Source organism: Rhipicephalus sanguineus, chromosome 8, assembly GCF_013339695.2.
Source record: "Rhipicephalus sanguineus isolate Rsan-2018 chromosome 8, BIME_Rsan_1.4, whole genome shotgun sequence".
NCBI classification, from domain to species: domain Eukaryota; kingdom Metazoa; phylum Arthropoda; class Arachnida; order Ixodida; family Ixodidae; genus Rhipicephalus; species Rhipicephalus sanguineus.
The window spans coordinates 151,084,436-151,111,136 of NC_051183.1; the positions used below are offsets into that span (position 1 = coordinate 151,084,436).

Here is a 26,701-nt window from a genome sequence, read left to right on the forward strand (position 1 = left end):
CACAATCTCTCGCGTTCGCTGATCCCCGTCATGAAAAACAGCAGTACACTGTTGATACAGCGGTTTACACCCACACTCGTGGCAATGAATGGCCAAATTTCCATCCTTGCCCCCTTCCACCCTGTTCGCATGCTCACGCAGGCGTTGGTTTAGACACCGACCTGTTTGCCCAATGTAGGGTCGTCCACACGATAGTGGCAACTTGTAAACGACTTCCTTCGTGCAGTCAACATACTTCTTTCGGTGTTTTACGCCGCATTTTTCCTTTTTGGGTATAAATGGGCTTGTGGCGATGCATAGCTTTGACAGTTTCTCAGGCGCAGACATGACCACCTGTACGCCGGCTTTTGCACCAATCTTTTTAAGATTATGCGAGATGCCGTGCAAGTAAGGAATCACCGCCATCTTTCTAGGCCGCGTGGTCTCCTGACTGTCACCCTGATTGTCTTCAGCTGAAACAGCCGCAGCTTTCTTCTGCGTTCTCCGAATAGCATCAGCCACAGCGACAATCATATCCTGCGGGTAACCTCGTTGACAAGTTGCAAGGCACAAGCGTGGTAAAGGTGTTCCGTTATGTTGACGATTTTTTGGTTTTGCTAAACAGTGCTGATGATGTTTTTTCCTGTGATGTGGCACAGACGTTGGCAATATTTGAAAAATGCTTAACACCCCTAGTGGTCACGCACGAGTTGCCCCATCAGAGCAGTCTCAAGTTTTTAGACCTCTGCCTCACTTTTTCAAGAGCTCACGTGTGTTGGATGTACGAACCGCGTAGCCAGAAACCATTGCTGCCCTTTAGGTCCGCCCACACGAAATTGGTGAAGAGAGCCATAATCAGCTCCTGTCTGAACAATGCGCTCAGTAAGACGTGCAAGCACGGTATGGACCTAAGCTTCAAGGCGCAGGTGTCTCGCCTGACGTCAGCCGGTCACCCGCAGGATATGATTGTCGCTGTGGCTGATGCTATTCGGAGAACGCAGAAGAAAGCTGCGGCTGTTTCAGCTGAAGACAATCAGGGTGACAGTCAGGAGACCACGCGGCCTAGAAAGATGGCGGTGATTCCTTACTTGCACGGCTTCTCGCATAATCTTAAAAAGATTGGTGCAAAAGCCGGCGTACAGGTGGTCATGTCTGCGCCTGAGAAACTGTCAAAGCTATGCATCGCCACAAGCCCATTTATACCCAAAAAGGAAAAATGCGGCGTAAAACACCGAAAGAAGTATGTTGACTGCACGAAGGAAGTCGTTTACAAGTTGCCACTATCGTGTGGACGACCCTACATTGGGCAAACAGGTCGGTGTCTAAACCAACGCCTGCGTGAGCATGCGAACAGGGTGGAAGGGGGGCAAGGATGGAAATTTGGCCATTCATTGCCACGAGTGTGGGTGTAAACCGCTGTATCAACAGTGTACTGCTGTTTTTCATGACGGGGATCAGCGAACGCGAGAGATTGTGGAGGCAGCAAAAATGCAACGGGAGGGCAGCAACTGCGTGAGCATGACGTCAGTTTCGTTGACACAGAAGGAAATGGCCTTCTTGGAAAAAACACTACATTTGGGGGAGGGAGTAGCAGATGCGCGCTGACACACTGCACACCTGTGCCTTTGTTGTTTTTGTTTTGACGTAGTCATATTTGTGTATATATATATATGTCACTTGTTGATAATAAAATCAGTTGGAAGTTTGCGCCCGTCCGTGTGTGTTTCGTCCGTTGTCTGAGAAAATTTTGCGCAAAAAGTGGTGATTATATAGCCCATCATCGTCGGTATTCAGGAGTCAAATTTTGATTTGGCTCTTATGGATTGGAGCATTTCATTTGGGCTGAAATTGGCCACGCAAAAGAAGACTAAGTGGCAGCCCATGAACGATATAGCAACATTTGCGACAAAATTAACACCATCTTGCGCTTTCCGTCGGTGCCGTCCTTTGCTGCATGGGCCTAATGGCGATGACCAGGCTAGAAGAGCGAGTAGTCCTTCGTGGCAACAGGCGCACTGTCCTCTACTGTCTAAAGTCCCTAGATATTTCAGTTTTACCTAAGTAGCGACAGGTGCCTCCTCTCCCGACCCACTTTCACGCACAACCGTAGTCTGCCGCCATGTTCTTTCTAGCCTAGAAGATTTACAAAGCCCGTACGTTTAGGTACATTAGCCATGCACCTTTCACCGGACAATATGCGAACGCGACGTGCATCACCCCCCCCCCCCTGCTAATGCCCCGTCATTAGAGAGCGGTTGCTTCACTAGGCGCTGGAAAATCATTATGTATAGAACATACAGAAAACGAGCGTTACGCAATGTGATTCGTCGGCGACGCTTCAATGGTTGTCACTACTTAACAAAGAAGGGATAAAAATCTAGGCACTTTAGTACTGTCTGCAGCATTTTCTTGTTTCTTGCTTCAGCTCTTCTCTTTCTTCTTGGCTTCTTCTTAACTGCTGTTATGCCGCGCCGTTTAGCAACAACAGCAACGTTGTTGATGCTGTTGCTGGTCCTCTTTCAAGGAATTGATCGGCGCCCAATAACCTAATTTTTGTTGTCTTGCCTTGAAATATACCGGCTTCGAGCTCAAGAAGCACATTATACTGGAGCCCAAACTCGAAAAGAAAAACTGACAAACGTGCGGGAGTAGTACAGCCGGCCTCTCGCTCTTTCCAATTTAGTTTTGCCCTATACACTATATCAAATCCTGGCTAGATTCCACGCGTGAAAGCAGGAAATCCAGTCAAATTTTCGCCGCTGCTAGACCGTTCGTGAGAAGGCTCCATATGCGGCGCCAAGAGCAAACGGCCCATTTCTACGGGGCCCCCTGAATAGGCGTGACGCAAGATAGGCAGGAATATAAGTCAAATTTTTCCTGGCTAGGTACGGCCTACACTTACGCGTGACGACAACGTTGCGGCGTCGGGAGTCAGCATTTCCTGTCTATGGGTGGCCTGTGGTTATGCGGCCCAAAAGCGGTTGTGTAAAAAACAATTTCACCAGGTATCATTGTGACATATTAGAAGACAATTGATAACTCAGTAACACTCATACATGACACAAACACACTTCGAATGCACACCAGCGGATTCGATCCCGGGACGCACGCATTGAAAGCAGACACGGTAACCGCTACACCACAGGGCCACCACGTTCGCGCTGAAATTTCACGGGGTATATATCTACCAATCGCTCTGAGGTCCTTGCTTTGCCTTTTTCGCTGTTGTTGTGCGTTTGTGTTGTATTGCCATTTTCATTCGGCGAATATATAAGCTCCGGAGCCGGCAGAGCGTTGTCTTCCGCTCGTTGTTGCCGCAGGAAAATAACATGACCTTCAACGCTGCTCTATGCATCACGGTTACTTCGCCGAAATTGCGCGGATACCAAGCGTCGTGCATACATTAATGTGCATGTAGTGAATGCACGGGGTGAAAAATACTGTTTATTCCTACCGCGCGCTGCACGCTCTTATATAACGTGACTAGCGCATTTTGTGCGCTTCAAAGACCACCCAATCTTGCATATAAAGCTTCCATTCGTCGATGCCAGCGTTAAAGAGGCATTTCAGCGTGTCTACAATAAAGCGTATGTATTTTTTGCAAGGTTACTGACGTACAATTTGGTCCATTCCGCCGCGAGCGTTTTGAAGCACATTCGAAGCAGCGCATGTCAATGCTCACGCCACATTGATAAAGATGCATACATTATTCGACAATGTACGCATGTAATCGCGGGCACAGCTCGCGTTGTTCAGGCGAAAGCTGCGCACGTCATCTGACAGCGCTTATTCTGAAAGGTTTGAGAAGCACATTTGAAGGCAGCATTGATCCCTACATGTTGCGTTCGACGAGTACATAGCTGGGGCTAAGTACCAGTTTGCCGTTTCAAACGGAGCCGAATGTCTGAAGGCCTTCGTCCCACTTTCTCAGGTTCGCTTTGAGGCCGTTTCAACTACCGTTTTTCTCTTGCCTACGTGTATTTGTCACTGGCACATACATTGCCTTGTTCTCGAATACGCATGATCAGCTGTACACAGCACGCTCGTAGACTAGGCACTCTTCATGCTAATAAACGTTCAGTCATCAGATTACATATGAAGTTTCTAGTGAATATCAGAAGCAATGTGCAACCTAAGACCACACGCATTGTTTACAAACTTTTCTCTTAAAAAAAGAAGCTCTAGCGAAAAGGTATTTGAGCCTTTCTGCATTTCTGATAACTCACCTTGTGCCTATATACACTCGTGAAAATAATTTGTTTATATGCAGGTGTGCTTGGGGGGGGGGGGGAGCAACTTTCAGGGAGTTGAAAGTTTGGCTACACTAAAATACTGAAGTGCACATCTGAAAAATACTGAAAGGAATTAGCACATCTGCAACTGTCTGCCTCATGTTCCCGGGCTTTACTTATACAATGGAATTTTTTTCCGGTTATACTCCAATGGACATTACTCACTCCAGCCTTCAGCGTATGTTCAACCAGTGCACTGTCTCTACTTCCCTGCCAATGTTATCATTTTCCGAGCATTTTGGCACAAGATTTCTTGAATTGATTTGATTGCATATAAAGAGTGTACCAATAAATGAAATATTTGTGCTGTATGCACAAATTCTGTTCTTCAGTTCGCTTGCATGACAGATTGATGTACCTCAATGAACACGTACAACAAACAATTTTGTTAAAACAGAAACAGTAAGCATTGTTACATAACCACAATGATATGCACTTGTGTTCGCACGTGCAGAGACCTTTCCTCACAGTGTACAAACTGAACAAGATCACATGTACTATGACTTGTGCGCTATTATTCACAGGAGCAGAACTATCACAGCAGTTCCCTAGAAAATGTCATGGCACTTAGTGACATTCATTTTGTAACATAGGCATAATACAAACACCTTAAGGAACAGAAAGCTTGCCATGCACCAACACCAGAGTACTATGACTTGAGCACTATTATTCACAAGAGTCGGACTATCATAGCTTTTCCTTGAAAATATCACATCACTTCGTGACACACATTTTGTAATTGCCTCTATGGGCGTGATAAAAACACCTGAAGGCACAGAAAGCTTGCCGTGTGCCCATAGTGAAAGACCAAGAGAATTAATAAACTCCCACCACTATCAAGACATGTGACTAAGGCAAAACAATGTGCTGTGTCAACAAAACACTTTTGTTTACTCAACTTCACACCTCTTGAAACTAAGGAAGGTAGTCTTCTAGAAAACGCACAAGATCCAGCTGGCCTCTTTTTACTATAGCTGCATGCCTAGAGGGGCCTAAGGTACAAATTAGTGGCAACCTTACTTTCGAACATATGTTTTCGACCTGATAGCAGGATGAAGAATGACTAGAAAAGTTGTGCTCCCAACATACACCCTCAAGTAGAACTGATGAAGCACTCTTTTTTAATCTTGTGCCTGCAACGAACACATCAAGATTTTAAAACCTTAGAAACAAATATATACTTCAGAGCATGATGACAAACTTCTTATCTAACAGGTGTTTTACAGACAAGATTCAGTTATGTTTCTAGAGGCAAAATTGATCAGGCGGCATAAAAAAAAGAAAAAATCCAGAGCATATCCACAGGGTGAATGATGATGAGTGGGGCGAAGCTCCGGATGAAATCATCGGTAAACCGTGAATATTCCGAGTAATTCGCCCAGTATATGATTAAATAAACACGTGAGAAACACCGTGTATATATTAAACATCAAACCTTTATCGTACTGCTGGTTTACGTGGTCCCTTCATTACAACGGTCCCCCTAGCGTACGTCGCCGCACTAAATCGAACGATTGCCTTCCACAAATGACACGCGCCATATGTGAATCTTTCGTGAATTCTGCCCAGTACATAATCAACGACATGAGATCGGGCGCGTTTATACTAAAGGGTCGATGAGAGTCATGGCGACTTGCAGCTCACTTTAATTTTACATGTAGGCTGTGAATTTTTATTGTTTAATCACGTACAGGAGAAATCTCACACAGGCACTATCTTGGAGGTCAAAATCCAGCGCCTATATATACGGGGTGGTCAGTGAACGGTTGTGCAGCGCGAGCAGTCGTTTTTTTTTTTAATCAAGAAACTCGCTAGCAGACGCTGCCTGCGTCGGCCTGGCGAGGCGAGAGAGGGCGGGGGACTAGAGCACGCATCTGCAACGCAGCGAGCGCGGAGCGTTGGCGTCGCGAGGCGAGAGAGGGGGAGGGGGGGACTAGAGTACGCATCTGCAACGCGGCGAGCGCCTCCGCGCCATCTAGGGATCTTTCTGAGAACTAGAGGTGGCTACGACAGCGACATCTAGTGAACACTCCAAGAACTAGAGGTAGCTACCTACTACTACTACTACATACTACAGAGGTAGGACAGACCCACACCCTAAGGAGCTTCGCCCCTAAAAGGAAAAAAAGGCCCCACAGGACCACGACACAATGTTTTAGCACTCTTTTCAGCTCACTCAGTTGCCCCATAAGCTAATACTCGTTGTTAGCAAGTTATAAGGTGGGCCAGAGCGAGCATCAAGATGTATTAACACTCTGCTCCCTCATGAAAGTATTTTGTGTCTTAACACGACTCGGTATAGCTTCTGTGAAACAAAAAAAATCTGGTCATTAAATCATGCTACATTAAAATATTTAGGGTACTGTGAACTATTCCAGTATCTTTATATGATTTTGGAATCTAGGACATTTATTCACAACTGCAAATAAATAATCGAAGATGTCAGTTCCTATTTAATTTTTAACATAACTTGTATGTCGAGCTGTCATACAAAAAGCCTTAGGCATAGCTCACACGACAGAGGGCAATTGTCCTCCAATAAAGAAATAATATTCTTAAAATCAAACACTGCCTTGTGTAACACAGCACTAGAATGTACTATTATAGGGGAGTGGTCGGAACGGCCGCATTACAGAAAGCGAAGCCCAAACCGAGTCAATCCACTTGTGGCGCTGCAATCAGCGGTGTGCAACTCTTGAACGACGACGCATTGCAGACTTCAGAATGGGGCATAGCGCTAACACACACGGACGAGGAAGAGACAACAGGCCCCATTCTGAAGCATATATTCTGAAGCATATAACCAACTATCCCAAACAATTCATGTTAGCATTGCAGTAGTAACAACTTGATGTGGCTAGTTGGTTCATAATTAGAACAAATAAAGTAACAGCGTGAATGAAACAAGGACGACAAAGGAACGAAGACCACGGGACAAGCGCTGCATTGCAGACTCGAAATCAAATTTTTTAGAATAACGACTGGTATGCGCAATTTCTCAAGATAACCACGTCCTGTCGCGACGAATCTGGTCTCTAAAGATAATATGGGCTCTGATCAACGCATTCGAGTCAAAATTACGCCCAAATGACCTGCAATGAAACACAGTGGAAACAAAATGTGTGCTTTACTTAGCCCTAATTGTCCTGTTTCAATCCGTGAGTACTCTACATGAGAGATCAGCTTTAATTTATATTACTCACTGCAAGCTCTACACATACACATGCCTATTACAGAACATTTTTAGAGCTATAGATTATCTGCATTAACTACACGTGAGAAAGAGTAGGTGAAGAAGCTAGTATGGAACATAACCCTTTGATTGTTCAACCAAATGGCTTAAGACGACATAAAGAAACAGGTTGATTGTAGTAGTTCCTGCATGTTTGATCTGTTGTCATAAACAACCAGCACTTATAGTTGTCTTGTTCGTGCTGTCATAAATGCACTTTCTAGATACCCTGATGGTGATCCTTAGCGCTATGACACTTCTCACGTTTTGAAAGAACTACTGCGTTCATGAAATCTAGTATCAGCAGTGCCCTGGCAACAAATTGACACCCCAAAGATGCTGCAGTAACTTAGGATATCACGCCATCTTTACAAGGTTGAATTGGCATCCACCGGTATGCTGTGAAGCAGGCATTACGAAGCTGCTGGTGCTGGCACCTCCAGTGGCAGTACATCCGCATTGTTGAGCAACACCTGCACAGTGATAAGTGCATTTGCATCTCAGTGACTCAGTGCTTCCTGAAACTGTGGTAAGCTGTAAATTATACAATAGGTAAGTTTAGACAAGAAAACATGCATTTAAACATGCATTTATGAGCTATTCAAACACAAATTATTATTAATTTCCGAGACCTGTCTCATGTTAACGAAATATACTCTGTGATAAGTAAGAGCTGAGCTAGAAGAATAGAATTTCGGGATAGGTTAGTCGGTTCATAATAAAGAAATTCACAATGCAGAATTTCCCATGTGCAGCGCTCTCAAACTAAGACAGCCAACGAAAAAATCAGTTTTCGTTAAAGAAAACAGGCACAGCAGCAGTCAGCTGTATGTTCCTACTGTGCCAGCTAAATGGCTTGATGCATCACATCATAAGCGGGGGGGGGGGGGGGTGCCTAGTTCTCCCCTCCCTCAAAATTTTGATGGAGGGGGTGTTTTACTCAAAATAAGTAATGAAAACAGCTACTTTTCTCATACAGTCAAGGCCTTCAGGAAATGCCCCCCCCCCCTGGTATGCCACAATTAGGTCACGAAACAAATGCGGGCCATGAACTGAGTAAAATGAAAACAAACTTGTCATAATGTATGTACACATGATAAGATGACTGGCTGTTAAATATGGTATTCTGTGAAAAAGCGCATCTACGACAGGATGTAACGAAGATGACACACAAAGCATGTAAATTCGGGATTTGTCACTGCTGCGCTTAATGTTCTGCCGCCAGTACAACACGGTCATATGTATATACATAGCTGGCGATGCGTGCCCCGCCTCCTCCCCCTTTTCTTTTTTTTTTCGTCCACTCTAAAAATTGCAGTCTGCACATGCATTAGCAGATATCACGGTAGCATCAGAGAAACCAAAAAGCCCACTTATCAATCAGAACATGTACTGGACTGTGGCCGCGATACGCACACCAACCGGCCTGGTATGCTGCGGCAGGCTCATTCTTCACGGCGCGGCAATATCCGTCGCACTCACATTGCGGTGTGTTACATTGCCCTCGATACACAACTTTCATATCCATACAGCGGCAGGCGGAAAGCGCCCAGCCGACGCAGTTGAGCGCTTTGCAAGTAGCTACGTTGACGAACAGGTGAAAGTTACCGAACTCCGTCGCCGGCCCGTCTCGTTATGGCGCGACCGCGCGGCTAACACGAAACTTCTCAGCTTCCGCGGTTCTCGCCTTTTTTTTTAAAGACGATAGTCTTTCTTGGGGAACTTAAACTCGGAAATATTTGGTCTGTCTGTCTGTTTGTCTGTCTGTCACCCGATTCAGCCACCCGGCCAAAGTTGAACCACTTGCTTACCGCCCACCTGTCTTTAACTGGTACGGCTGTTCATATTTGTGAACGTTGTCGATCAAAAAGTAAATATTACGCATATCTGATGCGCAACATCACTTGGTAAGTATTAGGTGGTGTGTTCCTTTAATGGAAAATACATAGATACGTAATTCTAAAGACTCTAGTTTCTTAAGCTGCGCTGAAAATGCGGCTGCACTGAAAATGCCATGCTATGCGTACCGACGAACGCCCTCTGCCACGGAGGGAGGAAACCATCTGCACAAGCTCATGTTTCCTGACGTATTGTCAGATGGCGTCCATCCCTCACACAGCGCCTCCTCTATCGTCTTCATACGGCATTTGCAGCCGAATTTTTTTTCTTTCACGCGCGCGGCCCGGGGATCATGTGCGCGGTGCGCACGTCTCAAGCTTTTGTTCCCTTTTTTTTTCGTTAGCTCGCATGCGTGGTGCAGTAGTTTTCGACGCTTCGCCGCGCGCTGTCGCTTCTCTTGCGCGCGCATCGGCCTGCGGGGCCGTATACGGAGTTCGGTCGCTCAACAGCGATTGCATATAGGCGGCACTTCTCAAGTTCGAGGCCGCGTAAAGAGAGCAACGTATATTTCTCTTCGCCGGGCCCGATAGCCATGATGATAAACGGTACGTAGAGGGATGTCGCCTATATCGAGGCTATATCCAGGACCGTACTGAGAGTGTACAATATCATGTCCTTCAGTGCGTATACCGACTAGTCCAAGAAAAGCAATTGTGAAGCGAAAGCACAACAACAAAACTAACTGCACAAATGAAACAGACTCGATGTGGCCATGTTGGTTGTTTTGGTGACGATTGCTGACGCAGCACTGGATTAATGAATCAGGCTCAGTTTGGGTCAAATGGATACAGAATTTGGCTCATATTTAAAGGGACCGTCTACCGCTCGGAAAAATTTTTCTAACTGTGGTGGAAATGAGAAGATCGTTTGTCACATCGGCGACAACGATCATGCTTTGTCCCATAAAAAAAGGAATTATATTTTTAATTTGGTGTTGAAAATCGTGAAAGAATGGCCGCTAGCGTCACCCAACAGCGATGTGGTCAATCTACTGGTAGGACAAGAAATCCTCGCAGGTAGACTCCTTTTGCTTAAAAACAAACATGTGTAACTTGAAATTGTATTTTACGCACTTCAGGCAGCTTTCGCTTGCGTCTGCGAGTAATTTTTACTTTTTTTCCTCTCACGCATCCAAAAAGGCGCCCGGTGGCGCTGCTTGCGGCGCCGTCTTCGATTTCGCCTGCTTCAACTCATGCGCTATGCCATGCGACCCTCCGCGCTGGTCGTACTGTGCTGCTGTATTGTTGTTAAGGTGTCTCACATGTGCTGTGCTGTGAAGCCGTGCATTTATTGTCTCTTTTTGATGAATCAACATGGCTTAGATTGCGGCAGCAGTGCTAAAATAAACGCAGAGACAGCGATTACAGCAAAACAAGTGTTCTGTAATCGTATAATAAGGCTTTATTTAACCGCTAGCACGCTGAAAACGTCTGTTACATTCATTACATTAGTGTTCAGCGAGAATAAAGTAATCTACAGAAATCACATGTGCTTTCGGTTTTAGTTTGTACCGGCACTGCAATCGTCATCACGTCCACCAACCCGTCTTGTGGGCATGTTTCAAGCCAATGCAAGAAGACCGAACGCAGATAGAAAAATTCTGTTTTAAAATTTCTACTCACTTTCCAGAGAAACCGCTGCAAGGTTGGACACTTCAGACGGTAGGCTTTCTATTGCGGTACAAAACAGAAAAGCGATGAAGGACGGTAGACAGTCCCTTTAATTCGAAACTGCTTTTTTGAGTCTACATTAGAATGAGGAATTACCCCATTTTGATTACAACGTTTTAAATGTGAAAGACACTTTGCGTGCTTTATGTTCGCATGAAATTTAGCCTAGGTTCCGTTTTGTGGATTTGGATGTTTTAGAAAAAGAACTTGGAGAATGTTTGAGCGTCGCCTTCAAGAGCGAACGCGATAGCGTAATCAGGCGGCGTTCGCATCACCTTGTCAATCGCTAGGCTGGCTTCGCTTCTCCGTGAATATCTCAACCATGCCGCGAAGAAAGAAACGCCTGTGCGCATGTGAACTGGCCCTTTGAAACTATCCTAAAATACCTACTGGAAGGACGGTTGCGAAGTGCCCACTACTACATAATTCTACCTTTTGCGAATCAGCGAAGTACCCACTGCGCGTCCGTAGGCAACACGCGCAGCTGCGCAGTTGCAGACGTTGTTGAGGCTGTTGCTAAAATGATGAATTATTATGTCTGTGTATATTTGGTGGGCATTTAAACCAAGCGCTCATTGTGCAATTCATATGTTTTGACGCCTGGTGCGATTCTATGCTTCTGCCACGCAATGATACATGCGCTAATATACTCCTCGCGCTACATGACATTCATAGAGCGTTTTTTCCCGAAAGGACTTCGCGCACGGGTGTGCTGTTTGATAGAACATCTGCTTGCCCCATAGATTGCGTGGGTTCGATTCCCACTCGAAACGAAGTTTTTGTTTTTTTATTTGCATCTTTCTCAAATTTTCGCTCATGGACAACGCCGATTTTTTTCGCTCGCAACCAGCGACACCGACACCAGAATTTCTGCGAAACGCCCTTTTAACGCTATTGCGTTAGCAACGCCACTTATTGTTCGTTCCATCTTCACATTCGTGCTACACCTATTATAGACCCTTTGCAAAAGCTTCCGAATAGGGCGCGGTAGTCTGGCAACTAAGGCAGGCAGCCATGATGAAGTATCCGCGCCGATCCATCCGCAGACCCGTTTGGTATCCGCTTCGCGTGTAGCATGGCTGTTGCGTTGCCTCCTGTGATTTTTCCCATTACGGGGTGGGAAAACGACTTGACACTTATCTATCCCGCCATTGAGTGAAGGGAAAGTATTGAAGTTTTATTCTACCAGGTCGGCCACAGAACGATGTTTCGACCGCAGCTACAACTTTCATGTGGGATCGTACGTCATACCGTCGTCCGTGCGGACAAAGAAGTGCAAACAGAGGTGAGCTTTCTTTTGCGACATTTTTTTACGGTGCCACTGGCTATCGGGAATGTGCTGGGGGATTGGTTAATTAGGTGTTGTGAGGAGGTCACTGATTGCGTTTTCAGGAAGCGCCGAAATTGTGCCCGCGAAGGTCAAACGCAGACGGCGGAGAACAAAAATTGGCTTTCGAGCGTGATGTGTGACACGGTTGCGTAAAATGATGAATTATTATGTCTGTGTATATTTGGTGGGCATTTAAACCATCGAACTGCCTCCTGAACTCGTGGTTCAGGAGGCAGTTCTGGCGCTTTAGACTTGTTCTCTATAGGTAGTTGAAATTTTAGATTATTTCTTTACCTATAGTTTGTTTGCCTTCTGCCTACCGCGAGCCGACAGCGGCCAGCAAGTGCTGCCTATGAGCCGCTAACATGTGCACAAATCTCGGATAAACAGATTACTGAGTTTCAGAGCACCGCACGTCCTTCGTCATAGTGAAACTTAATATACTTGACACTTGCTCAGAGATATATTACGGCACTGAAAATGACAAGACACACTGGGGAACTACTTTTTATTTGGTGTAGGTATGGCGAAAGTATTAAGCATATTTTTCTTCTCTCCGGTCTACTGAATGTAAGCACGAAGTAGCGGCGCGGGACGTAGAAATGTCTTATCCTAATTAATTTATTTGGTAAAGTTCACGTTAATGGTGACACATGAGTGATTTCAAGCTACGTCCGTAGCTTAAGATAAGTCTGTTGTTTACAGCTTTGTTGTTCAACCACCTTGAAAGCGTGGTTTAGAGACCCACTTTTTAAGAAAGGATTAGAAGGCTCGTTCTTCAAGTCCGTCATATATGAAACTGAAATTCAGGCACTATTTTCAGCACATTACATGGCATAATGATGTGCAAAATTGAAGATTAACATTTCGAATTTGTTATCCAGTGCTGGGGTCGTCTACGTCAAGGCGTCATGCTTCAGAAGCAAGAAGAAGAATTCTCCCCTCTACTTCGTAATCGCTGCGGTAAATCGAGAAGCGGAAATAATTGACGGCAATTGTGAATGCCCAGCTGGGAAGCTGGCATGCGATCACCTCTTGGGAATGTTGCGCACAATCCAGCTGCTGCAATCAAAAGGCTTTTCAGAAGCCCCAGAACAGTCATCATGCACTGATCTTTCACGGCAATGGAGGGTCCAACGCAAAACGTCACTGAAGGGGTGCTCTATTCAAGCTGTAGGCTGGAGAAGCGTGAGAGAAGGTGGTCTGTGTACCCCAAAATTGGCACGGGCGGCGGCATCCACGTAATGAGGAGCAGAAAGAAGCTGCGGTGAAAAATTTTGACAGCCGTTTATCGTCTCTGGACCCAGGGAATGTGTTTGCGGAAGGTCTGCTGCTCACACCACTGCAACCCTTCAAGAAGACAAAGTACGGCTACGCCTCAGCAGCATCTCCAATGGCGTATCAACAAGCACTGCAACCCTATGGTTTCACTGTGCGCACCGCCGGAATTCTGGAAGGTGCAGAAGAAGAAGAACAACAACTTTATTATTGCGCACAGGTAGTCCTGGTGCAGATGGGTGGAGCCCCTATTCCAGGGCCCCACTGGCTTCTGCGGCTCGCCGGGCCTGGCCGAGGGTTGCCAGCTGGCTTCCCAAGTCCAGATCGGAGTCGCGCCTCCCACGACCAGTTTGCTTGTGAGTATTTGACTAGCGGCGAGACGGCGCCTGCAGGGCGCATCTGGCATTCGTATGTGATGTGGCGGAGTGCTGGTGTGTGTTCACACCAAGGGCATTTATTTTCGTGTCTGTTGGGGTACATCTTGTGTAGTCTTTGCAAGTGAGGAAATGTGTCTGTAGTCGGCGCCAATCTCTCGCCTGACCCCTTTTGAGCTTGGGATGCGGAGGAGCCTTGGATCTTCGTCCGAATCTCTGAAGCTCCAGAATTTCTCGGGGCGTGCCGGGTGTGGGGGCGTTCGTTGGGGCGGAGTGCTCCGCGGCTCGGCCTGTCATACCTCAAGCCAGGCGGTCCACTCCGGCATGTGCTGGGCACCAGGTTATTCCGTGGTCCTGTGTGAGGGTCGGTCCCAGGATGCGTAGGACACTGGCTGGCAAGACTCCCCGCAGGTATAGGTGGCATGCGTCCTGTGAGTCTGTAAGTATATATGCCGATTGTTCCTTGGCTTCGGCGGCTCGTATGGCCAGGGCGACAGCCGCGGCTTCCGCCGTTGCAATGGATGAGGTGCGTACAGATGCAGCCGCGACCGTGCGCTCCCTATTTGTCGCGACCGCAGCGAAAGCGGGGCTCGGTGTTGCTGTGCGCGGGTACAGACTTGCTTCCGCAAAATACGTGTCTGGGTCGTCCTGCCTCCTCAGCAGAGCTGTCGCCCTAGCTCGTCTTCGTTTTGCGTGGTATGTAGGGTGCATGTTGCGCGGAATGGGGTCTACATGTAGACGTGTTCGCAGTGCGTGTGATAGCATTTCAGTCTCGTCCCCGCAAAACTGCGGCGCCAGGGGGTAGTGTAGGCGTCTCATCACACAACGTCCCTGGGGCGTCGTGTTGAGTTGCTCTCGCTGAGCGATGATCGTGGCTGCGGCGAGTTCTTCGTAGGTGTTGTGCGTCCCTAGCTCCAGTAGGCGCTCCGTGCTGGTGCTCTCTGGAAGGCCGAGCGCCTACTTGCAGGCGATTCGGATCAGTTTGTCCACCTGGTCAGTCTCGGTGCGGCGCGTGGCTTGAAAGGGTAGCGCGTAAGTTATGCGACTAATGACGAAGGCTTGCACCAATCGCAAGGTGTCCGAGGTTCTTTAACAGCAACTGTGCCTGCTCCCAAAGTTTTTAGTGGTGCCAGTGTCTGGTATCCTCCGACTCACCTCAGTGGTAACCGGATTGTGAAGGTGAGCGTTGGCACATTTTTATATCTTATGAATATTCTTGAAACTTGAAATTTCTTTTGTTACAAAAGTCAAAGAGCCGGATTTTGGTGTGCTTCAAGAATTTTTTAATCTCTCTTACCCACAACATAGCCTTTCGAGAATTCATGCTGAAGGTTGTGCCATGCTGCTTTATAATTTGCAGGAATTGCACACAACACCAGCTCGTTCCGCACAGATAGAGGGAGACACTCGGCAGCAGGCAAGAAGTTTGAGGTGGAAGAAAGAGCGAAGCCTGCGCCTGACATCTTCAAACTTTGGCGTTGCACTTGCCAGAAAGGAGTGGACTGCAAAAAGGCTTGCAAGCCATTGCAGCTAGCCGAGACATTTCACATGTCCCTGCCGTAAAGTAAGTGGATCCCTCAGGACTAGCTGGTATAAAGATAACTTTCAAGCTATGTGAAAAAGCTGCATAGCGCAAGTACATGTGTACCAGCTGGTCCTATACGCATCACAACAAAATTACCTGGTGCCCACATTTTTTGTGCGATTTTATGAAATGCGTACAGAACTTTCATTACCACGTAGAACCAAATGCCTTCAAGAAATACTTTCCTGTAGCTTGTCTTTGGTAAAATAAGATAGAGTTACAATCGCTTCTGCATGTAATGGAGAGTTATTTTCGTAAAGATAATTTGCTGCTGTGGTACTTTTTTTCCATAGCTCGTGCAAACGTGCTTGAAAACACTATTTTATGCTGTAATGCTCGGTTGTAATTGTTGTTTTATATGGCGATTTCGAAATGCATGCTTCACTGCTGTTAAAACGGGTGTTTCGGTACCTACGCTCTGTACATTGCCGAGTGATTCAGGGGTTTGTTTTATTTGTGCACTGTATGCAGGTATGGGATTGCCAATGAGGCGGTTGCTGCTGCCCGTTAAGAGGAGGTGCTGAAAGCCATCGGCCACAACGTCACAGTGAGCACCTGTGGCCTTCTGCTGAATCCGGCTTTTCCTTGGCTTGGTGCATCGCCAGACAGGATAGTCTATGATCCATTGGAACTGTCGTATGGCGTTGTGGAAATTAAATGTCCATATTCTTTGCAGGATACTAAAGGAGAGGAGCTTGCTGGGCTAAGCTTCTGCTACGAGCTGACCAATAGCGGCCCAAAACTGAACAGAGAACATCACTACTCTTCTCAGCTAATAGGCCAGATGGGTGCGTCTGAACTGTCGTGGGGCGACTTTGTCATTTTCAGCAAAAATTTCATTCTGATTGAGAGGGTGAGGCTGAACAAAAATGAGTGGCAGGTCATGAAGGGAAAGCTGCAGAATTTTTACTTCTCAACATTGCTTCCATTTTTGGAAACCGTTGCGAGGCACTGTTTGTAGTGCATAAATGGCACACCAAATAAAGAAAGAACAAAAACATGTTTTTATTTTGTGTAAATATACAAAAAGAGTGCAATAAAGATCACTGACAGTCACTCGTCAGCATTGTCATCAATGTCATCAGAGTGGTGGTTGAAAGTTGCTCAAGATAGCAGCGATGGCCCATACTTGGTTGGCTAATAGAACCAAGGAAATAGGAAAAGGGCGATAAAAGATGTGGTAGCTCTTGATGCGCTGAATCCTTCTTTCAACGTGTATTCGAAATGCAGCATTTTTTTGTGTAATTTTGACATCCTCTTCACTGAACTGATCACCATGCAAGAAAGGCGGCTGGTTTAATCTCACACCTTTGTTGTGTAAGATATATTCAATGCGAAACCCTTTGTCGGCTATACCTGAATCACCTTCGTAAAATTCTAGGTCCAGGAAATGACTTTGAATCACACATTCTCTATCTGACGTTGATCCTGTGAAAAGCTCCGTCACAAATGTCACCACTCTATGAGGAGAAACTCCAATCAGACCCTTCATTGTGTGGGTTTACTTATAGTGCGAGTATAGCTCGGACTGAGTGACAAAAGATGTTGGTACATTGCAACGTATCTCGGTTGCATCAAGCAACACACGCGTAGAGGCTGTTAGGAAATAGGGGTTGCGTGTCGAACGAAAGCAGAGAGGCTGGCGAGCCGATGATGCCGAAGATTGGACTTATCGCTGAGGAGCAGAGCAAGGAGGCCAAGCGTTTAGAAAACGTAACAACGTTTATAGCAGGAATAGCAGGTAATAGCAGGTTATAGCAGGTTATAACAGGTTATAGCAGGTTATAGTAGGTTACAGCAGGACAGAGCCTGCCAGCACGACCAAGTCGGCTGGGGCGTCTCTTCTAACAACGGACCAGGCGGGTCTAAATAAGGTCCCAGTCCATTGTGATGCGACCCTCCTTTGGGCCGCAGGTGTTGACACTACTTTTAGGATGTTCACTAGAGGTGTGCACGGGCTCCGGGTAGCCCGAAAGCCCGAGCCCGACCCGGCCCTCGGGCCGGGCTCTGGCGGGCCGACGTACTTTCACCTCGGGCCCGGGCCGGGCTCGGGCTACTTGGAGCTTTATCGGGCCGGGCTCGGGCCCGGCGCAAAGCCCGACTCAAGCCCGAAATATAGAGAATGAGCGGGAATTGTTTTCCAGCACGCATACAGCGCCTTTTCCGTGACCGCCCTTTACCGCTATTCCTTTCCATTCGCCACTTTAAACAAAAGGGGAGCAGGTAAAGCACTGCCTCTGTTGCACTCCGACAAACAGAGAAGTAGCAGCACCTGAGCTAGTGACGGCGCCACGCGACTGTTCCGCGTTAGATTTAAGGCCAAATCCCATATGAGTCAAAATGCACGCGACCGCGACGAGCGACCCGACGTAGATCGCCTTCGTGCAAGCTGACGCTTGCATGGGCATACCCCATACACGTGACGGCTTTGGCGAGCGAACTCCATTGTTGCTGGCATGAGGCCGTCTACTTGTATAGCAAAAGTGCCGCGAACAGTCTCTATTAGAGACTGTTCGTCGTGTGTCGTTTGATCATACTCGATATGCTCAATAAAATGCCAAATTACCGGAAAACGATGTTTTGTTTTCGCAGCGAACCTTCAAAAAGCCGGGCTGGGCTGGGCCGGGCCGGGCCCGGGATTGTGTTTTCGTACGTCGGGCCGGGCCGGGCTGGCTCGCAGCCCTTTGCCGTCGGGCTCGGGCGGGCCTTCGACAAAGTCAGCGGGCCCGGGCCGGGCTCGGGCTCGGAAATACGGCCCGTGCACAGCTCTAATGTTGACGTCCCTTTAGGTAGCAGGTGTTGACACTCTTTTAGGATGTTGACGTCCCTTTAGGTAGCAGGTGTTGACGCTCTCTTAGGATGTTGACGCTTCTTTAGGTTGTTGAGCAGCCTTTCCATAGCTGGGTAGCTTGGAAGAACGACTGGCGTCAGTTGACGGGGCCGGCTGGGCGAAGACGCCGTTTTCCCGGGATTGCAGATAAAGCATGCCGGGGTTAATTCGCTTCCCCGTTCGGTCAGGTGCTCTGGCACAACAGCACCCCCGCCACAAGACAATGCATCCAGAGTTCGAGCTGTCAAACGCAGCTCGGATGATGCGATGCTGGTTGACCATTTTCAACTCTGGCCGTACCGCTCTTTCCTCGAGGAGTGACCTCCATGGCTCAGCAGCGGTTCACTGGAACTGCCAAGATTGAACACAAAGCCAAACCACTCTGGCGAAGCAAGTGCCCTCCAAATGCTGATCAAATCGCCAGACCAGCATAAAATAACAAAACATTTCCTAGAGATTACGCTAAGCTAAAATTAAAACACCACGAGCACCGAATCTCAGGAAGAGTACCAAAATGAGGACGTGCCTCTAGCTAAGTGTCAGTACGTGACACTGCTAAACCAATCAGAATTTCTTCGCGAGCAATTCTCAATGGTGACATCGGCAGATTGGGGACGATCGAAGTTGCTGGAGACGACTCAATTTTGCCCCAAAACTACAAACACTTCACTAAGTGCTCCCTAAATCGTGCGCCTTGGCACCACTCGCAAGCGTGCTGAATGCTTGTCAACAAACCTCAAAATAAACAACACTAGTTTTGCGCTGAAACGCTCTCGCTCATTGCACTCGGCATATGAGTATTACATCAAGAAAACAAATCGCTTCAAACTAAATATGAAGTAAAACAGAAAATCAAACTCACACGTTTAACACAAAACAAGGAGAAACTACAATTACACTGACGCGCATACTAACACGTAACGAAAAACACGTAAGACGGCATGTTAAACAGAGGCTTTTCACATTCAGCCTTCATCTCTGTAAACACAACGAACAGCTATTCTCACCCGTGCTAACGCTCGCGCTTCTAAATACTAAAACAAACAAATAACCAAACAAACATCTCAATGTGTGCTACAATGAGGAGGAAAGTGACAAATTACAAAATTTCACTCCTCAATTCGTTAGTACACATTAACACACGTCTTCTCACTTCTCTCAAGAGGTCAATTCGTTAGTAAACATTAACACACTAAGTTCTTTCAAGATGTCAATCCATCTTTATGCTGCGGTTATCCCGGGTTGTCTCCAAACGCACCCTTTTAGACGAACTCTGGGGAGCCGCGCATTCCACACTTTTCGAGGGGTCCGACCTCGACAAAGGGACAGGGAACACACCTGTTCGAAACAGCGAGTAGTGGCGACCTTTGTACCATGGCTACCGAACTCAGACAAACCGGCATACCAGCGGTTTTGTCTGCCCATTGTACCACTCCGGGCTAAGCCGTTACCCTTTCGCCACGGTGGGGGACTTTCTTTGTCACTGTTCCGATGTACGGGACACCTCGCTGCGCTCCTGCCGCTTCTTCGCATAGGAGAGATTAGGCGATGACTACGGCGCTTGAATTTACTTGAAGTTCGGGTCTTCGCGACGCGCTTCACGCCTAATCTAGATATCAGCAGCGGCCGGAACTTCAATCTTTTCTTAGCGAGCCCTTTTGATTTCTGAGGCCTTGCCTTTAACGTGGCGTCTCGAGAGATGACGTCATCGCGCTCGGCCACTTTAGTCAACACCACCTAGACTGTTTTAGTGCGCTTGACGCCACTCTTTTTCGCGTTCGTCTTCACACGTTTTCACCGAAATCTTTTTTCCGCCGAACGGCTTGGAATGCTGGCAGCTTCGACAGCTTCGACGCAAGTACTGGCAAGTACGCTGCCTTTGACTTGCTTTGCCAAGGCTTGAGACGGCTCAACTAACTGATTCTCGGGGCTGCGGCTAGGCGTCTGTGCGTCTAACCTAACGGTAGTCCCGACACGCTCTAAGTCAGCTAGCTCGCCCTCAGCTGTCTCTCTAGTTTGGGGCGATCTATCGCTATCGTAGATAGCACCTTCTCTCAGACCTTCGAAGTCGGCCTTCTCATCACTATGACGCACTTCGGCGTCCTGCGCCTCGCGAGGAGCTTCAGCCTCTAGCACGTCACGACGTTTCTCGACCTCTTGGTCTTCGCGGCGCGCCTCATTCTCTCTCTGACGCGCTTCCTCCTCTAGCGCCTTGTGACAGGCCTCGGCCTCTAGCGCTTTTCGAAGCGCTTGATCCTCACTCTCCTTGCGGAGCGCCTCATGTTGTCGCGCCTCGTCCGCTTTCGCCCCTCGAAGTGCCTCAGCCTCTCGCTCTTGGCGACGCTTCTCGACCTCTTGGTCTCTGCGGCGCGCCTCATCCTGTTGCGTTTTTTCGACGCGCTTCGTCCTCACGCGCCTCGCGACGGGCCTCGGCGTCCTCAAGCGCCTTACGACGGGCCTCGGCCTCTACCGCTTCGCGACGCTTCACGACCTCTTGGTCTCTGCGGCGCGCCTCGTCTTCCTGCGCTTTCCGGCGCGCTTCATCCTCACGCGCTTTGCGGAGCGCGTCAGCCTCTTGCGCCACGCGAAGCGCTTCTTCCTCTTTTGTCTTGCGGAGCGCCTCGTCCTCACGTGCTTTGAGACGGGCCTCAATTTCTAGCGCTTTGCTACGCGCTTCAGCGCTGTACCTATAGTCTCGACATTCGCAGTCAGCCGGACTTGAAGCAGCAAAGTGGCTGAACAAAGCATATTTAGCTCTATCGAAGTCATGCGCTTCCTTAGCGGATAAGCGCTCCAAAACAGATGCGACCTGGCACGGGAGCAACGCGAGAAGCCTCTCCACCAAAAGGTCTTGGCTAATACCAACATCCTCGCAGACCTTTTCAGACTTAACCAGAAAAGACACAATGTCATTGCCTATCTCGAAGATCCTGAGTTGGTATTGCGCTCGCTGCCATTTAATCGCCTGAATTTCCTGATCCAGCTTTTTCATTTTTAGAGCATGTTCATGCTCTTCGCGACGCCTCTCTTCGCGCCTTTCGCGTTCCCGCTTTTTGCGCTGCTTTTTCTCACAAATATGCTCCCAAGTCTCGTCAGCTTCCTCGACGGTCACGTTCTCTGCCCGCATCACCTCGAGAATCGCTTCCTTTGTTTTTGCGGACCCGGCGGAAATGCCTAAGTCGTCACAAATTTCAAGGAGGTCCTGTACTAGGTATTTCTCCATCGCGATCTCGTCCCTCGTGATGCCTTTTTACAACATTTACTCTTACTTTAAAACAAATATCGTGGTTTAAAGTGAGTAAAATGAATAAAACAAAACACAAAACACTCTCTTAACATCTGCCTGTGCTAGAGAGCTCTGGCGAAATGACCAGTAAACGTTGGGCACTCACCCAACCAAAGTAGCTGACTCCGGTCGAACTCGTGGCTGCCGTCGAGCGGTGTCTTGAGCGTCCTCGCTCCTCGGGCCTGCAGGGATCTGGTCCAACTTTCCAACCGTTGAGATCAGGGCAGCATATCCCGTGCAGCCAAACGTTGAGATGAGGTAGCGTATCCCAGCATGTCCCACGATGAGATGAGGGTAGCGTATCCCAGCGCTGCCAACCGTTGAGATGAGGGTAGCGTATCCCACCGTGTCCAAACGTTGAGATGAGGGTAGCGTATCCCAGCGCAGCCAAACGTTGAGATGAGGGTAGCGTATCCCAGCGAAGCCAAACGTTGAGATGAGGTAGCGTATCCCAGCGAAGCCAAACGTTGAGATGAGGGTAGCGTATCCCAGCGCTGCCAACCACTGTTAGGAAATAGGGGTTGCGTGTCGAACGAAAGCTGAGAGGCTGGCGAGCCGATGATGCCGAAGATCGGACTTATCGCTGAGGAGCAGAGCAAGGAGGCCAAGCGTTTAGAAAACGTAACAACGTTTATAGCAGGAATAGCAGGTAATAGCAGGTTATAGCAGGTTATAGCAGGTTATAGCAGGACAGAGCCTGCCAGCACGACCAAGTCGGCTGGGGCGTCTCTTCTAACAACGGACCAGGCGGGTCTTAAATAAGGTCCCAGTCCATTGTGATGTGACCCTCTTTAGGCCGCAGGTGTTGACACTACTTTTAGGATGTTGACGTCCCTTTAGGTAGCAGGTGTTGACGCTCTTTTAGGATGTTCACGTCCCTTTAGGAAGCAGGCGTTGACGCTCTTTTAGGATGTTGACGTCCCTTTAGGTAGCAGGTGTTGACGCTCTTTTAGGATGTTGACGGTCCTTTAGGTTGTTGAGCAGCCTTTCCATAGCTGGGTAGCTTGGAAGAACGACTGGCGTCAGTTGACTAGGCCGGCTGGGCGAAGACGCCGTTTTCCCGGGATTGCAGATAAAGCATGCCGGGATTAATTCGCTTCCCCGTTCGGTCAGGTGCTCTGGCACAACAAGGCATACTTTTCCCTGAATGCTTCAGACATGCGCCTATCATTGCTTCTCGCGATAACCTTATAGGTATTTCTGTCAGCTGAAGGTACATATAGTCTGTCCATTCTGAAAATATGCGCGACACTGTGCTTGCTGATATGGACAATAAGTGACCTAAATGCTGATGAAACAGGTTCAGTCTCAGTTTCACAAGCACCAAGAACAGCTCATTTTCAACGGTTAAATTTCTTGGTCGGCCACAGTACTCCTCTCCCTGTATATTTCCTAGATCTCTTATGATATTTGTCCCATCTGTACCAGGGTGCAGACATTCAAGAAGGTTAAGGAATGACTCATAATGTTGCAGGCCAGTGTAGAATTGGATGTCCCTGTCGGATTCCGAGAATTTTTCAACTGTAAATGGCGTGCCATTCTGCCTCAGCTTTTGGACATACCTTTGTGCTACTAAAAGCTCACTTCGAAAAAGATTAAGCTCCTGGGTCTGTGCACTAAGTTTCTCTTGAGCATTATCTAGCTTCTGTCCCAAATGAATTTGATTTTTTTGCGTTGCATGAAGTTGAGCTTGTAACTGTGCCACTGTTTCTTTGCTTCCAGTAAGTTGTGTCTGTGATGCATAGATCCTTTCAGCGTGCTGTTTGCACAGTGCGCAAGGCTGCTGTGGTGAAGGCAGGTTTCCTAGATAAGCTTCTTGAAATGGGCATCTGCATTGGGCAGCTTGGATATCTTGTTGCACACCATCGTTATCTATGGAAAGACCTGGTGGGGCGTCATTCTCGCTGTTACTATCACATTGGACCTGGCATTTTTCGTTCAGTTGTTTTTTTGTCCAACATAGTTTTTTGGGAGGGCAATCAGCCCATTCACGAGGCGGCTTTCTTGTTTGCTTTGGTTTGCTCTAAGCAAAACTCGATGGCACTGCTGTCTCTCGCAGGAGCCGAAGACCGCTTGCCATGTTCGTCCAAAAGTCTGAGTCAGTGAAATGTTTCGAGCAAACTTTGGTACTTTGTGATATTCTGAACAGTGTCCCTCCTCACTCTTTATAGCCACTATCCACTCCTTTTTAGTTTCCTCATTTCTTCGAAAGCGGTGGAATGAAACCTGCAAACGCAAAAATTCAAAATATGTGCTCGTTGTTGTTCAATGGTACATGAAACTGAATTAAGACGGCCCGAAGCAGAAAGCGAAGCAGGCCGACGTTACGGACTGGTTTGCATCGCCGTTGCTATCAGAGTCAAAGTCCTACCATAAAAACAGCATCCCCCGACTCACTGCTGTTTGCTAAATCGATAAACTCAGTCACAAACACGCCGGAATGTCGATATCTGCGACCTTTCGACGCGCGCGCGCACACCACACTGCCTCCGGCGGCGGTCACTTTCGCTTTCCACTCAAACGATCGCGCTACTTCAGAGCGCGTTCAAAAATCAAGGCCACGCGGGAGGAAAGAACGAACTACATAAAAAAAGAAAACTATAGTAGTTCTCTTTCACGACGGATGGCGCAGTGTGCCCGTACGAAGCGCGGAATGTCTCAAAAGTGGCGATTCCATCGCTAGCGGGCTATCGCTGCCATAGAGTTAATATGCTGCCTCTAGAGGAAAAGCTGAGCCGCGAGACCTATAACCACATGAACGCTGACATCTTGGAACGTTGTCATTCTTGCCATCACATATCAATCCTAAAGAAGCATCTGCACAATTAAAAACTTGCGGATATTGTTTTGTGTTTATTTTGAATACTTCTACGAAAGAATACGACGGCTATTTATGCAATTTACTGCACGCGGAAAGGAGCGTTTGCAGGCTGGTTAACTAGATGGCGCCACCATATCAACACTCGCGAGTACGCGAGTATGTGCTTGCGGCCAATTGCGCCGGTTTGCGCGTCGTGTTAAAGCCCCTGAAACTTCGTTCGCGTCCTGTATCTCGTAGTTGTCATAGTGTCCCGTTGTGTGCGTTTTCTGTCGCCGCATACCACTCGACTTCATGTGACAGCCCTTTTTTCTTTCAAGCTGAAAACTTCAGTGCAAACCAGGACGGACGGCAAAGAAGAGATGAGACAAGCCCTGAAAGTTATGTACGAACTAGTCGCAACCGCTTTTTTTAGTCTTTTTAACGGCGATAAAGCTTCGTGGACCGTGTAACTTTAGTTTCGATTGAAGCTTTCGGGAGATGTCTCACTCAGATTCGCCGCTGCATGCTGCAATCGACATTTTTCTGCTTTACGGCTTTCTGCGCTGAAGTACGGCAGCAATGAGCTGAAAAAAAACGTGGATACAGGTGTCTCGCCATTGCAAGTCGGATCAGCGCGCGACCACGGCCTACGGACTTTGGTTCGAGCTGCGATGCGCGTTTTGTTGCGCGTTTTTTCCAGGGTGAGGACATCTGCGGCGTCTACTGCGGCGCGGCTGCCATATTTTAGCCCACGGCTTCTTACCAGCGTCTCACCCCTCTACGGCAGCTGCGCTGAGAGGCACGAGACGCGGGGCAAAAAATGGCGTCGTGGCGGCATCAGCCCCTTCAAAGAATGGCAACACCCTAAGGGGGGCGCACACATCGAGGCACACTAAGCTGCGAATCTGTCGAGTGACCTCTGTGCCAGCGAACGGAGAAACTTTGGTAGGGAGTGCCTAGTAAAAACCATGCACAAACAGGTGGAAATTTTAGCTGTTGTCAACCGGACCTGCTGCACAGACAACCGTACACTAACACACGGCTTCACGCATCAAAACACAGCTGATGTTCTCTGAACAGCGCGTAGCTGGCGTAGGTTGGTAGATTAAAACTGATTACTACCGTCAAATATAGCGAGCGTCTCAGGGTCTGGCAACGCTGGCAACGTTCGTTTTGTTCCATCATGGCGGAACCCATGCGGTTATAGGTTTCAATGCATGGGCCCTATGGGGAGCTTTTCCTCTAGAGTCAGTATATTAACTCTATGATCGCTGCCCTATGGGCGCGGTGCGGAAAGAGTTAAGGCGTCGTAGGCGCTGTGTTTGCCTCCAACAAATGCCTCAGATAACGCCCTCTGGGTTTGGACATTTTCTTTTACTATCAAAGCAGAATAAGCACAGTTTTGCAAGTGCATATCGACCCGCGAACAACTCACTGTGCGACACTAACTATATACTATATATATATATATATATATATATATATATATATATATATATATATATATATATATATATATATAACGTACTTACCTTTTTGCCAGCTGAGTCAACGTATCCAATTTGTCTACAGAGGGGCACACAGCAGTGGGTCGGCATGCTGAACCTCCTTGAATAGCATGGAGAGTATACAAATGAAATATTCTGCGCCTGGTCGAGCGCGAGTGGCACCTTGTCAAGCGCGAACTGCCATCGGGAATCCTTTAAGATGGCCGCCATGGCGCCCGGTGCACAGTGTTGCTTGAACTTTTGCAAAGGGTCTATAGATGCTGCACCCCGGTGAAGTAAGTCAGCTTTTTTTTTTTTTCAGAAATCCTGCTCTCACTGTTGCACGAGGTGGATAAAATTAACTTCAGCATAACCCTGCGGGTAAGTTATTATAAAGTATTATGCTCTCTAATGGCCTTGTTTGTTTCGTGACAAACGTTACAAGCAAAAGAAATACAAGTAAAACAACTGCAATGGAGGAGGCGCGCTCGTGCTATCCAGCAGCTTCTCGAGATTTAAAAAAGTCACAGTTTCGCCGCAACGGCGAAGCAATGAACGCGACAGCAACAAATTGGAATCTAACGCGAAGAACGGAAAGCAGCTCGAAATTGCCAGCGCGTCGCTCGAGCCCAAAGGACGCATGAAAAGAATGCACACGG

The 26,701-nt window shown here is 47.8% G+C and overlaps 1 protein-coding gene across 2 annotated transcripts in view; it reads left to right on the forward strand.

Annotated features, from left to right (window-relative positions):
- The window catches only part of LOC119402404 (uncharacterized), a 347,414-nt gene that overhangs the window by 169,100 nt on the left and 151,613 nt on the right, over window positions 1–26,701 (forward strand). For both annotated transcript variants that reach the window (XM_037669544.1, XM_037669543.2), the window contains exon 7: window positions 26,365–26,423. In XM_037669544.1, the coding sequence (XP_037525472.1) occupies window positions 26,365–26,423 (59 nt within the window). The remainder of the gene's footprint in view (window positions 1–26,364; window positions 26,424–26,701) is intronic.